Raw genomic sequence first — 15,362 nt, 5'->3', positions numbered from 1 at the left:
CTTGTATACTTGAAGAAGCTATCTGCGGCCATCAAAGACAAAGATCCCATCCAGGGGGTTATCACTGCATCCGCAGTTGCACAGAATGCTAATTCAACATACATCACTGTACCTCACTCAGAATCTCAAGTTGAACTATACAAAAAAGTCTTGAGCCAATCTGCCTTGTCTCCACTGCAGGTGTCATATGTCGAGGCTCACGGCACTGGGACGCCTGTTGGGGATCCCATAGAGATGCAAAGTATACGTCAGGCATTCTCAGGCCTGCAACGACGAGACTCCTTGGCCGTATCCTCAGTCAAGGGCAACATTGGTCATCTTGAAGCCGCATCTGGTGTGGCAGCCTTGATCAAGGTTTGCTTAATGATGCAACATCGTCTCATCCCCGTTCAAGCAAATTTCAACAAGCTCAATCCTAAGATTCCACCTCTTCCCCCGGATCGGATCGTGATTCCTTTGACTACGGACGAATGGAATCAAGAGTACCCAGTGGCATGCATCAGCAATTATGGTGCTGCTGGAAGCAATGCTGCAATCATGGTTTGCTCGCCCCCGTCGAGGAAGCAAAATGTTACCAACAGCAAGAATCGACCAGCAAGTCAGCTCCGAAGAGTTCCTATATCGGTCTCGGCAGCTTCTGTCGAGAGTCTGAGTTCCTATGCTCGAGCACTAGCTCAGAAATGCCAGAAAATGGACGAAGCCTTTCCAGGAAAGACGTTGCTACCATGCGTTGCGTTCCATCTCGCACGACGATCAAACAGAAGCTTTGCCTATTCCGTGTCCACAACGGTCACCACTGTGGCCGAGATGATCGCCTGGCTATATGAGCAAGGCAAATCAGCGATACCGATGGAGACCAAACCACCAGCGCGCCCTGTCGTGATGTTCTTCTCTGGACAGGTTGGGCAATCTGTGGGCGTTGACCGCGATCTTTACGAGTCATCCCCACCACTACGAGAATTCTTAGACCAGTGCGACGGCAAACTTCGATTGCGCGGACTGAAAGGATTGTACCCAGAGATGTTTTCATTTGACCCCAAGAGCGATATTGTGGACTTACACTCCATGCTCTTCGCCGCCCAGTATTCGTGTGCAATGACGTGGATTGCGTCTGGCCTGAAAGTCGAAGCTGTGATGGGACATAGCTTTGGGCAACTTACAGCTCTTTGTGTCTCCGGTATTCTCTCTCTCGATGACGCCCTCGCATTTGTGACCGGACGAGCTAGCATCATCAAGAGACATTGGACTGGGGAAAGGGGTGTCATGATTGCCGTAGAAGGCGATCTGGAAAACATTCAAGCGACGCTCTCCACCCTAGAAAACAGAAACACCAACTACAAAGTCGAAATTGCATGCTATAATGGCCCACAGAACTACACTCTTGCTGGAGACTTGGCTTCTATCGAGGCACTAGAGACACAACTACGCTCTTCCACACCCAAGGCAATCAAATATCGACGTATTGATGTGTCTCATGCTTTCCACTCTCAATTCACCGAAACGATCATTCCTGTACTGAAAAGATCAGCGGAGAAGCTTATCATGAATCGTCCAAATATCCATTTTGAAGCTTGTTCTGACCTTGAGAACTGGCGGAAGCCTTGCGCGGATCTTCTCGCACACCACACAAGGTCACCTGTCTTTTTAAACCGTGCTGTTGAAAGACTGGCAGAAAGATTCGGACCTTGTACATGGTTGGAAGTCTTTTCTCTGTCGTCTTACAGTCGCTTACTTAAACAAAATCTCGCGAACCCAGAGCATCATCACTTCATCACCTCTAACCTGCACAATCACGATGCCCTTGGTAGCTTAGCATACAATACCGCCTCGCTTTGGGAGAATGGACATCCTGCCAGATTCTGGCCCTTCGTTGCCGCACCGCACGAGTATGATCATATCCAATTGCCGCCATATCAATTCGAAAAGACTCGGCACTGGCTACCACTCAGTGTCCTTGGTGCGCACCAAGAAGCAACACCAAAGGATCGCCCTTCGGAGCCCACTCCTTTGTTAACAAAACAACACTCTCCATCAGACCGAGACGACCATACTGCCACATTCTCCGTCAATCTAACGAGCATGATTTACAAAGACTATGTTCGCGGCCACGCTGTTCTGGGGGAACCTTTGTGTCCTGCTCCCCTATACCTCGAGATGGTCATGACGGCGTGCCAGTTGTGGAAGGAAACATCTTATCACAATGGTCAAACAGTCGTCATGAGGGACCTAGTCATCAAGGCGCCGCTTGGAAATGACACAAGCCGTCAGGCCAGTCTGCTGTTGGAAGAAGAACCAGGGAGAAAAAATGCATGGCATTTTCAGGTGTCCAGCACCGCTAGTACAGCTGCTGCACTAACATCCCAGAAACCTACTGTCCATGCTTCTGGCTATCTCGAGGTCGATTTTAGCAACACCAAAGGCAGTGCGACTTTCCAGCGGTACGAGCGACTTGTCAAGCTTAAGTCATTCCTTGACATCCAGAGTAATCGTCAAGCTGTTGCCGTGCAGGGCCCTCTGATATACGACATTTTTGCAAGAGTGGTGAACTACGAACAATACTACAAAGGAGTGAGAGGGATTTGGTCGCACGATCAAAAAGTCGTGGGTGAAGTGACCTTGCTGGAAAAAGCTGCACTACCACATCTCTCACAGAGCAAGCCGCTAGCGATTGACAACTTTGTTCAGGTCGCGGGCCTCCACGTTAACGCGTTACAAGCTCGACCTGACAGCGAAGTCTATGTCTGTACCCAAATCGATGAAGTTGTCATGGGTCCCGAGTATTTCAATAACGGGAGGTCCTGGATCGTCTGCTCCGAGAGCTCTTCCATGGATGCAGGAAAGGTTCAAAATGACATTTTTGTCTTTGACGCTGATAAGAAAACCCTTGTTGTCATGATCTTGGGGGCCGAGTTCTCGAAAGTGTCTACCACTGTTCTCAAGAAGCTACTAGCACGCGCCAACGCAGGCACCGGGCAAGATTTGTCAACTGTATCCGCAGGGAAGACTGCCGGCGCAGATCTGTCGCATACTCCTCGCCGTATTCCTGCGTGTTACAATGATGAGGCAACAAAGACTCAAAGAGTTGATTCATCTTCCTCAGAGACCAAGGCAATCGCTACCATACTTGGAGACCTCAAAGCCATATTGGTCAAAATTGCAGAAGTTCCACCCAAGTCCCTGGAAGACATTACAATTGCGTTTGAAGATCTAGGATTGGATTCTTTGATGTCGATGGAGCTTTTGGGAGAAATAAATCGCCATTATGGTATCACGATTTCCAGCGATGAATTTGCAGAAGTTTCGACTGTTGCACTCCTACTAGATTGTGTCTGCCGCCAAAAGGGCCTGACATCTCAGAAGGCGTCTTCGGGACTCGAAGTAATGAATGAAATGGAAGCCGAAAGAAGCATGTTATCTGCTTCAACGCCACAGTCAGTCACAGAATTGAGCCAGATGTCCACCATAACTCCAGCAACCTCGATTGAAACCACTAGCAATGGCTCGGCGGCGAGTCAAGTTTCCATGCTTTGCTCGATTGTCACCGAACATTTGGGCCTGACGAAGATTCATCAATCAACAAATTTGACCGATGCTGGACTCGATTCACTGTTGAGCATCGAGCTTGTGAGTGATATACAACGTGGGTTTGGAATCGACCTCGATATGAATGATCTAGGGCCTGATCCGACCTTTGGCCAACTGGTTCAGCTTGTTGTTGGCCCTATTCTAACTCCCAGAGAAGAACCTGAAGTGGCAAAAGGCGGCAAGATGACAACCAATGCCCTCGGAACACAAGTCAGAAGGCAGAATGAGCCGAATGGGTTTCTCTCAGGACCACGCCAATTTGATGGCTCAAATTCCAGTGCCACAAGCGATAATGTCAGAGCACAACCAGACATCGATGGCAAGATGAATCTCCATGGCGCACAGCAGTGCTTTGAAGATACGAGATTCGACTTTGATACCTTAGCTGCACAGAGCAGATTCGCCGGCTTTTGGAGGGAAGTGTATCCAATGCAAGCCAAGCTCGTTCTGGCGTATGTGATTGAAGCCTTTGATAAACTTGGATGCTCTCTTGAAAGTCTCCAAGCTGGAGCCGCGATCCCAGCCACTCGACATTTGCCCAAGCATGGCAAATTGCACCGTCAGCTCTTACGGATTCTCCAAGATGCGGATGTCGTGGTCTCAAATGGAACAGGCACAGTTCGAGGAGAAGCAAAGATTGATCCCCAGCCATCCAATTCGATCCTCAGTGAGATACAATCTAAGTTCCCACAACACGTCCAGGAGCACAAGCTACTCAACATCACTGGTTCAAAGCTCGCAGAGTGTATGGATGGCAGCTGTGACGCCTTGAAGCTCCTCTTTCGCAAGAAGGAAGACCGCGACCTTCTGGCCGAAGTCTACAAGAATGGGCCCATGTATGAGACCGCAACCAAGCTTCTTGGATCCTTCCTGGTACGAACTTATGATTCATTATTGGCAGATTTGAAAGGGACGATCGATATCTTGGAGATCGGAGGAGGCACAGGTGGAACCACCAAGTATATTGTGGAATTGCTTACTCGCCATAAGATCCCATTTACCTATACGTTCACCGACCTCTCCAGCACCTTGGTGGCTGCTGCACGGAAGGACTATGAAGGGAATTCGACGATGAAATTCATGACGCTGGATATTGAGAGGACTCCACCTCAGGAAATAATGGGCAAGTTTCACACCGTCATCAGCACCAACTGCGTGCATGCGACACGAAACCTTGAGAAGTCGCTGAGCAACGTCCGAAGCTTGCTACGACCTAATGGGTTTGTATCCTTGGTGGAATTCACACGCAATATGTACTGGTTTGACCTGGTGTTTGGCCTATTGGAAGGGTGGTGGCTTTTCGAAGACGGCCGACAGCACGTGCTTGCAAACGAATGGACGTGGGAGCGAGACATGAAATCTGCTGGGTTCAGGCACGTGTCATGGACAGATGGTGCGAGCGAAGAATCGAGAACACTCCGAATCATCACGGGGTTCTCCAGCGATGCCGAAAAGGACGAATTCAAGCCTAGACCAACCAACTGGAAGCCATCCATCGAGACGTTGGTATGGAATCAGGTTGGGGATACTCTGCTATACGCCGACGTGTACATGCCTTCAGACCGAGACTCTACTCCCAGACCGGTCGGTAAGTAGAATCTATCTGGAGATTCATTCTAGCTATGCTGATATGTTTCACTAGCTCTTCTCTTCCATGGAGGCGGCCACGTGTTGTTTACCAAACGCGATGTCGGAAAGAAACAGATCCAGCTTCTCCTCGACAAGGGACTCCTACCGGTCAGTGTGGAATACCGCCTTTGTCCTGAGGTCAACTTGATCGATGGTCCTATTCACGATGCCCGCGAGGCCGTGCGATGGGCCCGGGAGAAACTCCCTAGAATCGCTTTCGACCATCCTGTTCGTGCTGACGGTAGCAAGGTTGCTGTGGTTGGATGGTCGACTGGAGGTCATCTTGCAATGACGACGGGATTCACTTGCCCGGCGAACAACATCCAAGCTCCAGAGGCGGTGTTGGCGCTTGACTGTCCAACAGACTATGAATCCGATTGTGAGTCGCACTGGCCTAAAGCAAAGACTTCACGGTTCGTGTGCACTAACGAGAAGGCAGGGTGGAAAACTCCCCATCAATTGAGTTGTATGGTCTCATCCCCAAACGAGCGATATGACCTGTACGAAGGAAAAAGGGACAAACCGATCACTGGGTATTATCCACCGATGAATCGTGGAGTCACGGGGATGCCAATGTCTATCAAGGATCCACGATGGAGATTTGTCCTGCATATGAACTGGAAGGCGCAAACCCTACCATTCCTGCTCGAGGGATTGCCTGACAAGCGAATGGACGAAGATGGAGATTTTGATCGAGCTCCGGTCCGTCCGCAACCTCCTCAAGAATTGGTGGCTTCTGTCAGCCCGTTTGCACAGATTGTAAAGGGGAATTACCACTCCCCAACCTATCTTGTGCATGGTTCTGAAGATGACTTCATTCCATGGGAGCAGTCGCAGAAGACGTTTAACGCTCTCCAAAAGAGAGGCATTCCCGCAGGGTTTTCACTTATTGAAGGCGGCACTCATCTGGATGGAATTTTCGAACGGGCTTCGGAACAGTGCAAAAATGCTTTGAGAAGGGGGGTCGATTTCATTTACGAGCATGTTGGGGTTTCCAAGGTGGACTCTGCTTGAGGGCTGGAAAAGAATGGTTTTAAGGGCATAGAGAATGATGAAGGACGGACTTACCTAGAACTCAACTTCCATGAGTTGATTTAATGATATACGACTAACGATTGAATACTTAGGATTCAAGGGGCTCTGGCATCAGGGGTAGGGATTTACTTCATGCGTATGAGCTAGATTAGGACGAGACGATGTAGCTCTCTCTTTTGTGGTTCAAAGATCCATCTCATGTTGAAGCTTGATGGTGCAAAAGGTTCATCATCTCGTTTAGTCGCTAAATTTCACCAAATTTATGACAATGGTCATCATCAACTTGGGGTATCTGACCGCCCTAAACACCAATGGGCCAAACTGTATTGGTTTCCGTTGGCACTTCCATGAAGACGGCCTCAATGAGAACCAAAGGGCTGTTCTTGACTTGATATACCCCAGTAAGACGGAATCGAGGATCTGACTTTTCGAACAGACTCTTCCAGTCTGGCACGGTTCGCTCTAAAGAATTCCAACCTAGTGCTTGGATCATGTCGAGGTTCCTATAAGAATCAGCCTCGACCAACAGGTCACACCAAGAGGCCACTAACCTGCACTGTTTCCTAGTCCACAAGGGGTCTGCATTTTCCGGCACGAAGAATTCGTATATCAAAACTCTGGCCCCGTCTTTCATTGCTGGAACCAAATTCTTGAGTATCTGAGCCGCGTACTTGTCCGCCCAATTGTGGAAAATGAAGCGGAAGAAATACAAATCTGCTCCACGCACGGGTTGCTCGGTGAAGAAGTCATGTTTCATAAAGGATACTCTGTCTTTGAGCGAGGATGAGAGACTGCGTTCTCCTTCTTGCGCTGTTCCCTCCAAGTCTTGAACAATGAAATTGAGATTCGAGGTCTCGCCGGCGAGGGCGATGCTGACGGAGCCATGTCCGCCACCGCAGTCGACTAGAGTGTAGCCTGGCGAGTCCCACCTGTTCCAGGGGTATGTAACAACCAGATTTTGGATGTCGTACATAGATCCTCGGTTGAAGAATCTCATGCACTCGCCAAACCGGCGGGATCTCTCGGAGTCTTTGGCAATGGCATGGTAGAACGAATCTTGAGTCCCAAACGCGTAATTGAATCCTGTCTGGTTGGGCTCTTGCGACCCCGGCCACAGCTCCAGAGCTTCCATGACTTTGGTCGAAGACGGGGTCAGATCCTCAAGAATGAAGCCAGCTGTATCGATAGCACCAGGTTCGTCATGTAGTAGTCGAGATACAGCTGTGTGTTTGACATGACCAGGCCGTGACTCCTCGAAAATCCGATTCATCATGACATGTTGAAGGAACCTGCGAACCAGAACTGGGTCCAGCTTAGTCGCTTGACCAAGGTCTTCATATGAGATGTCGCCATCTCTGGGAACGTGTGCGGCTATCGAGTACTGGTACACAAATCGAAAGCTCAACAGATCTGTGAACTGTGCCACAAAACACAAATATCAGTGCGAGGTTTTTGCAGCGATGCCACTTGGGCAGTGAGGTCTTTTCTAGCTCACAGAGAATAGAACATCCAAACATAGCCCCACAGGGCCCAATGCAAGGTGTCTGAGCTCTTGTGTCTTGTCAATCAGGGCCTTCCGAGCATCCTCGACATCCTCAGGGAGTCGACCCAATGTGTCTTGGTCGAAAGAGGTGGGAAGTCGTCCCGTCAGGTTCGCATGGCGGTCGATTTTGCTTGCACATGCAAGGATGTCTTCGGCGATATCGCTCAATGACATGGTATTCGGCTGAAGTGATGAATCTAGAAAGAAAGAGTGAGAAGCTTGAATGAGAAAAAGGGGACCATAGCTTCGTCGAGTGAGGGTGTGTGTGGGCTCATCAACTTGACTGAAAAGGCTACGACTCTACTCGGGTCCAATGTGGGACGGGTCCCCAAAGCCACGACGTCGACCTTTTTATGGCCGGTCGTGCTTTCAATCTGGCTGGATTTGGGACATGGGGCCCGAAATTCACGCCGGGCTGTCAAATGGTATTGGATGTTTTGTGCATGTCGACAATGCCCCTCAAGTAAGAAATCTGTGTGACCTTGCTGCTCACCATTCACACACACAGCCTGTACTCTAGACACTAAGTCAGCCCCAGACTCAGACCTTGCGTCCATCACCCATGTGATCTCATGCGAGGCGTAGTTGTCGGGCCCTCCATTTGATGTTCATGCCGCTGCTAACATGACACTCATCGACGCATCTGACCCTTCAATGACATCTCATCAGGTATAGTACCTGCTCGATGCGGCAGCAGCCCCGAAGCTTGAAATTCAATACAACACCGCCCCTTTCTGATCTAGTGGTCCAGTGGCCTGCGACTTGGGTCCTATACTGGGATGTGTCGTTCTCTTCAGGCAGTAGTGGAGCCTCAGGTCTTCAGAATAGCAATTTTTCTCAGCCTCCAACTCGGTGTCAACAATGATTGCAATGTCGGCAGCAAGGGATCCTCGGCGAGGGCTGCTGAGACTCGAAGAATAGTGCTCAGCGAGAGGACGAGAGTGAGAGTATATCTTGACCGTGGAAGCCCGACAATAAGTGAGTTTTGATTCCTCAGACCACAATAACCTCTTTCACTATTTCCTTGTTTCCTTGTCTCGATCGCTTTCATCGTTGGTATTGAACAATTTTCGTCAACTTCGTTCACTCTGCTGCTCCACTATTACAGTCACTTTGATAGCCTCGTCGATCAAACAAACAAACAGTGCTTCTTTGCCCCCCATGGCCAACCGCATTCTTTCCCTTGGCCTCCTCATTACACAGCTGGGCACAAGTTATGCCTTCCCAGCACCTCACCAAGGTGTACCACGCTCGCTCCCCGAAAGGCTTCTTGGTTCGTCCTTTGGTATCCCCGGGGACAGAACAATTGACTATGTCATCGTTGGTGGTGGCACAGCAGGGCTAGCTGTTGCGGCCCGCCTGGCCGAAAACACCGACTCCCAGATCGCCGTCATTGAAGCCGGCAGTTTCTATGAGATTGGTAACTCCAACATCAGCCAGATCCCGGCCTACTGTGCCGTGGGCACCGGCAAGACAATGGAAGGTATCAATCCTTTCAATGACTGGGGATTTGAAACCACCCCTCAAGCGGTAAGAACTGAATGGGCCCCTCCATTGTGCTTTGGCACGGCCACCAGAACGAGAGAGACAAACTGACTGGCTGCACCAGGGACTCACCAACGAGACTGCCCACTATACGCGTGGCAAATGTCTGGGAGGTAGCTCCGCTAGAAATTACCTGACATACCAACGGTCCAACGCTGGTGCGTATGATCTCTGGGCCGAGAGGGTTGGAGATGACAGCTATGCATGGGAAAACTTCCTGCCTTATTTCGAAAAGAGCATTTCATTCACGCCCCCTGACTCGCAAAATCGTCCAGCCAACGCGACTCCGGGCTACGATCTCTCAACTTTGAGCAATGGCAAAGGTCCTCTTTCATTGACCTATGCGAGATATGCCCACGCATTCTCGAGCTGGGCCCAGGTCGCCCTTCAAACTTTGGGCATCAATCCGATCAATGGCTTCAACAGTGGCAACTTGATTGGTTCGGCCAACCAGCTGTTCACCCTTGACCCCAAGGACATGGTACGAGATTCTTCAGAGACCAGTTTCTTGCGCAAGATTGGCTTGCCACAGACCAACCTGATTGTCTATCAATCGATGATGGCCACAAGAATCCTCTTTGACGACAACAGGAATGCCGTTGGAGTGGCGGTTAACGGCGAGGGCGTGGAATTTGTTCTCTCTGCCCGTCAAGAAGTCATCCTGTCCGCTGGAGCGTTCCAATCCCCTCAATTGTTGATGGTCTCTGGAGTCGGTCCAGCTGAGACACTCCAGCGACACAACATCCCAGTTATTGCTGACCGCCCAGGTGTGGGCCAGAACATGGAAGACCACGTCCTTGGTGGACCATCCTTCCGTGTCAATGTGGTCACGGCATCCAGCCTGAACGACCCCGCCTTCTTAGAAGGAATCACTGAGCAGTATCTTATGAACCGGACCGGGTTCCTCACTGCAGGAATCGATGACATGCTTGGTACGTATGACGGCCTTCCCGCCCTGACTTTCCCCGTCCCCCACAAATACAGACCTGCAGGCAGAAAGCTGACCAATGACTGATGATAGCATTTGAACGGTTACCAGCCGATATCATTAGCAGCCTGGACCAATCCACACAAGCAGACCTGGCTACACTGCCCAATGACTGGCCTCAGGTCGAATACTTGCCTGCGAGCGCATACTTTGGATACCAGAACAACGCATCTGAAGCACCAACAGACGGGTACAACTATGCGACAATGGCGGTAGCACCACAGGTGATATTCTCGCGAGGGAGCGTCGACATCCAATCTGGCGATGTGATGGACGCGCCCATCATCAACCCTAACTGGCTCACTCATCCAACGGATCAGGCCATTGCGGTGACTGGCTACAGGCGAGCACGACAGTTGTTCGAGGCCATGTCGCCGATTGTGATTGGAGCCGAGTTTTTCCCCGGCACCGACATGCAGATCCAGTCCGACGCTGAGATCCTGGATATCATCCGCAACACCTTCTTCACCGTCTATCACGCCTCATGCACTTGTGCCATGGGCCGGCCTGACGATGCAATGACAGTCATCGACTCCCATGCTAGAGTCATTGGCGTCAACCGTCTGAGGGTCGTTGATGCTTCGTCCCTGCCTCTCCTTCCCCCAGGTCATCCATTGTCCACCATCTGTGAGTACTTTCTCTCTTTGTCGAGGTTGATACCAGACTTTATTTTCCGTGCTGACAATAGCTGCACAGATGCCCTGGCAGAGAAGATTGCCGATGAGATCGCCCATGGGTATTGATTGTTCTGAATGGGGCTGCTGGACGCCATGGCCTCGGCTAACGAAACGTCCATCTCGCGTTGTTGGCATACTGCCTTTTCCAACCTGTCGCTCCTTGTTGCACTCACCTGATCCTTCCGCTCATTTTCTTGGTTGTTTGGGATGTCGATTCACGGAGGTATCTTGCCTGTCGATCGATCAAGATTGTTTGCTATGTGTTTCGCAAATGTTGACCCTGTTGGTTGAACAAGGAGTATATGGTGCTTTTTGTGAACTTGAAAGGAAAATCTTATTGCTGCGTTGGTCATTATAGATCAGCTCGATAGTAGTCTGCTGACAAAAGTTGCGAGTGGGACGAGGAACAGAGTAGAATGGAAAAATTGAGATTGAATCTGGCAAACCATGACCATTTCTGATACACGGTATTGATCTGCATGATTCGACAATGTATGTCGCTTTACGTCTTGAAAAAGTCTTTTCCCACCTAATGTATCTCATTCAGATGCAATTCTAGAATCTGGTGGTACAATATAGTACAAAATGGTCGAGTTTTTGCTGGATTGGACTAGCTGTTGGATCCCTTATTAATTTTGGGAGGGCGTTCAACTTCGCAAGTCCTTGAGTTCCGTCGCAGTCGATTGTCCTTGTTCCTTGGCCAGATGGGTGAATTCCGACCCCCAGCCGTGCGTTACTTGATACCGCAGTCTGGCCGCGGCCCGTCGTCTATCGCTTTCGGTTATCCGTTCTTGAGCTGATTCCCTCTGCGATGGATGATAACGAACGCCAAGTCGCCCTTTCTCAACCTGTGGCCGCTTAGAACCTGGACGGTGCTTATCCGAGCGATCCCGCAACAAAGTCTCTGGAAATTTCGCGCGAATACGGTCTTCCTTCTCGACTTCGAGCCTTTGCCGCCGCGAGAGACCTCGTAGAGAGCTATCACCGCTGATCTGGGCATGACGTGAAGTGATGTTTTGTCTGATTTCAGCCCGGTCTGCAGATTCGACTTCTTCAGAATCGCCAACTTTAGTGCCGTAATTTGCTGTTGATTTGTCTCTCTTTGAAGGGGGCGAAAGCTCATTGACAACCTCAGCTATGTTCCTGGGAACTTGATCCCTGAACACGTCTTTTTCTTTTGGTGACCAAGAGTTTGTGCGTCCCCTGATCCCCTTGACGTTGTTGGTCTTGGTGATAAGCGTACTGAGATAGCGTCGCTGCGCGGTAATTTCTCGGAGAAAGTCGCCTTCCAATGGGCCCAAGCCTTCGTCTTCAAGTCTCTCGTTGACTGCGAGTAATTTCTCATAGGCAGCGAGCAGGGTCTGGAAATACTGTACAAGTTCAGCCACATGCTCCGGCGCTTCTGCACGTTTACGAAGGAGCCATGTAACTCTGACCGTTCTGGAGGTGTCTGCCACTTGTCGTTGATATTCTTCGACAAAAATTTTGAGCAATTGTTCGGCATTAGAGGTCGAGGAGCCAAGCCTGGTAAGGGCGTTGATGATGTTGTTCTTTTTGGGATCGCGTTCAAAGTCCAGATCTCCATTCGGCTGCTTAACCAGCTTTGACGGAGTCATACCGTGTGTTGTTTCGATGGCGACTTGGACGTACTTTTCGAGAACAGTGGGTGACAGGATACGTAGTTCTCGATTGGATCCGTCGGTCTCGGAGGGATCGTGCTTGGCGTACTTGGCCAATTTGGTCTGCATCAGGCATAGAATCTCCGTGGCGGTGCTAAATACATTAGGGTTGTTCTTGTCTCTCATGCATGTGCTCATGGCGATGAGAAAAGTGCCCTTATTCGCCATGTCTGGCCAGAGCTTTTCTGGAATTGATTGTAAAATCGTGAGGGTTTCCTTGCTTGCTCTTGCGATGCGGAGCAGACGAAGGTAGTCGGCGTAGTTGGAAGTATCGGGATAGACTTTGAACGGACCATCTTGGGAAGTGATGAGGCGCCAGTAACGCTTTCCAGCGTCGATCTCCCGCAGAGAAGTGGCAGTGTGAAGGAGCAGTGAAAGAGTCTTATTCCCAGGCGTTGCAAAGACGGAATTGGATCTGGGTTCGAGAAAAGAGTGAGTAGTAGATGAATTGTGCTGTCGCAGTTTGACTAAATCCTGGTCAGGATCGTCTTGTTTCTCTGAAGCATCGTCTTCCTGTGCAAGTCCATCTTGCAGCCGCATTTGATTGGCTTGCATCTTGGCAAGTTTTTCATCGAACGTGGAAAGTCTCATTGTCTGTTCAGCCAATGTGAAGACAATTTTATGATTTTCAGCATCTTTTGAGAGTAGCAGCAAGCGACCCATTGCGGTGACGAGATGCTCGTCAATCTCCAAGTCACCCCTTCGCCAGCGAGCAGTGACATCGGACCACAATTTGCGACCATCTGCCACGGCTTCCTCGAAGATGCCATCGCAGATGGCTGGATCGCCGTCCTTCTCGCCAAGCTCCAGGGCCCTTTTTCGAGCATCGGCAGTGATGGCAGTCAAGATTGTGGTGTATGTGATGTGGTCTGCAGCATCGGGTCCTCGGTCTGGCAAGCGACCGACAACGGCCCAGAGCTGACTCATGTCATGTCCTCGTGCGCACACGGATAGGACAGTGTTGGTATGGATGACATTGGGCTTCACGGCCGAATTGGAGGCGTACATGGAATTGTAGATTTCGATGGCACGGCTGACGGCGCCGCGAGTTTTGTTGACGTTCTGCTTAAATCCATATAAAAGGATGGTGAAAGTTTGGGAGTCTGGTTTGTGGCCACGCTTCTTCATCTGTCAAGGATGGGAGTCAGTGACGAGCCAGTCAAGAGAGTTTGCAAGGAAGAGATGGTAATACCTCATTAAAGATCTTCCAGGCTTGTTTGGGGTTATTTTGGCGCATTAACCAGTCAATGATATGATTCCAACTGACAACGGTGTCGATGACAACGCCAGTGGGTGACTTGTAAACTCGTCGGACCAATTCCAAGGCTGTTGAGATATCGCCGGATTTTAGGCACCCAAGAACATCATGTGTCAACTTGAGCCTGTCAACGTAGGGGGCTTCGATCAGTGAGGTCTCCTTGTTTCCGGAGCGGTCTGTAGCCGGAACAATCATTCGCTTCTGTCGATTGGAGGCACGCGCAAAGGCATCATCGATGGCCATGCGAACCCGAGGGGAACTCTTGTTCCTCTCCCCGAGTTCGAAGGCCGCAGTTCTGGGCTTTGAAGTTGATTTGAGTGTCTTGGAAAGCTCGCGACGGTGGTGACCCTTTTGGATCGAACGGATCGTGGAATGAGGACGGGTGGAGAGGCATATTGAAGAGGGTACGGCGAGTGATAATCTAGAGGTGGTCCTGAGGAGGCATGGGGAGGCCCGTGGCGCTTTCCAGGCACACGCATAACAGGAAAGCATTGAGAACAACGGGCAAAGTCAAGGTGCCGCGTGCGAGCCCAATGACAGACATCAAGAATGGCATGTACGAAGCCACTTGGAATGTTGTCGTCGTCGTTCTGGAAAAAGTATCGCAGTCTGAAATTTTTGGAACAAGGAAAGTCTGCCGAGCCATCTGGCCGTATTTATGGGGTAATTACGATACGGAGAGACGCCCCCACTTGGGTGGCGTATGGCGATTCTATCGAAAGGATTGGTATAGGGATACAACAGGCCATTGCAACTGATCTCTAGCCCCTCTACCCATAGATAGAGAAGACACGTAGCGAACGGCAAAGTAGCATGTACCAAAGTGAGTCCTCTTGGTTGTTAGATTCTGCGGGCACAGTATGACCCGCTGGCTCATGTCGTTGCTCCTATGGCGTGGAATTGCAGCATTCAGGGAGACAAATGTCACCCTAAGTAGACATAAACTACTCATGTACGCCTCCTACGTATTCTACCTTGCTGCCAATGCCAGCAATCCCTAGACAGGCTAGTGGGATGGGCGTAAGTGGCGTACCTGGTGGTGGTCCTGCTCTGGAAAGAGCTTGATGTTTCAACAGCTGTCAGCGGTCTGGGGCACGCGATTCAATGTCCCACAAGTCTGCATCTAGAAAATGGCAAAGGTAAAGTTGGCAGCTACTCCGTAGTAGAGAACCCTCGTAAAGAGACGACATGGCAACAACAAGCTACTGTCACAAACCTTCGGCCGCATTAGGTGATTCGCAGTGGCGGCGGGTCAATCGGAGGACCATTAGGCGAATCAGGTGACTAGCCACCAGAGATGTGGTGGGACATTGGTCGTTCCTTCTTGTAGGACTTTCTTGGAGATCTCTTTCCCCTGGTTGGACAAAAGTGTGAGTGGCAGGCAGGTGTGAGGCTGAAGAGACACAAATGCGAATGCAACTGC

At 50.3% G+C, this 15,362-nt stretch overlaps 3 protein-coding genes across 3 annotated transcripts; 1 reads left to right on the top strand and 2 right to left on the bottom strand.

Annotated features, from left to right (window-relative positions):
- Positions 1 to 6,550: 6,550 nt before the first annotated feature.
- On the bottom strand, positions 6,551 to 7,966 carry PV10_07683 (uncharacterized protein; the record flags this gene model as incomplete). Its single annotated transcript, XM_016372616.1, has 3 exons — positions 6,551 to 6,752; positions 6,801 to 7,666; positions 7,745 to 7,966. The coding sequence occupies 3 exons, from the start codon at positions 7,964 to 7,966 to the stop codon at positions 6,551 to 6,553; spliced, it is 1,290 nt and encodes a 429-aa protein (XP_016221948.1).
- Positions 7,967 to 8,953: 987 nt separating this feature from the next.
- On the top strand, positions 8,954 to 11,068 carry PV10_07682 (uncharacterized protein; the record flags this gene model as incomplete). The annotated part of the gene is made up of 4 exons (XM_016372615.1): positions 8,954 to 9,322; positions 9,402 to 10,269; positions 10,359 to 10,952; positions 11,022 to 11,068. The coding sequence occupies 4 exons, from the start codon at positions 8,954 to 8,956 to the stop codon at positions 11,066 to 11,068; spliced, it is 1,878 nt and encodes a 625-aa protein (XP_016221947.1).
- PV10_07681 (uncharacterized protein) lies at positions 10,609 to 14,487 on the bottom strand. Its single transcript, XM_016372614.1, has 2 exons — positions 13,874 to 14,487; positions 10,609 to 13,809 (listed from the first exon to the last, which is right to left on the bottom strand). Exons 1-2 carry the CDS (start codon positions 14,429 to 14,431, stop codon positions 11,650 to 11,652), a joined length of 2,718 nt encoding a protein of 905 aa, XP_016221946.1. The 5' UTR covers positions 14,432 to 14,487; the 3' UTR covers positions 10,609 to 11,649.
- Between the last annotated feature and the right edge of the window lie 875 nt (positions 14,488 to 15,362).

The sequence above is a fragment of the Exophiala mesophila genome, assembly GCF_000836275.1.
Source record: "Exophiala mesophila strain CBS 40295 unplaced genomic scaffold supercont1.5, whole genome shotgun sequence".
NCBI lineage: Eukaryota > Fungi > Ascomycota > Eurotiomycetes > Chaetothyriales > Herpotrichiellaceae > Exophiala > Exophiala mesophila.
Note: the sequence above shows the minus strand (reverse complement) of the source record. Positions and strands in the feature narration are given on the sequence as shown.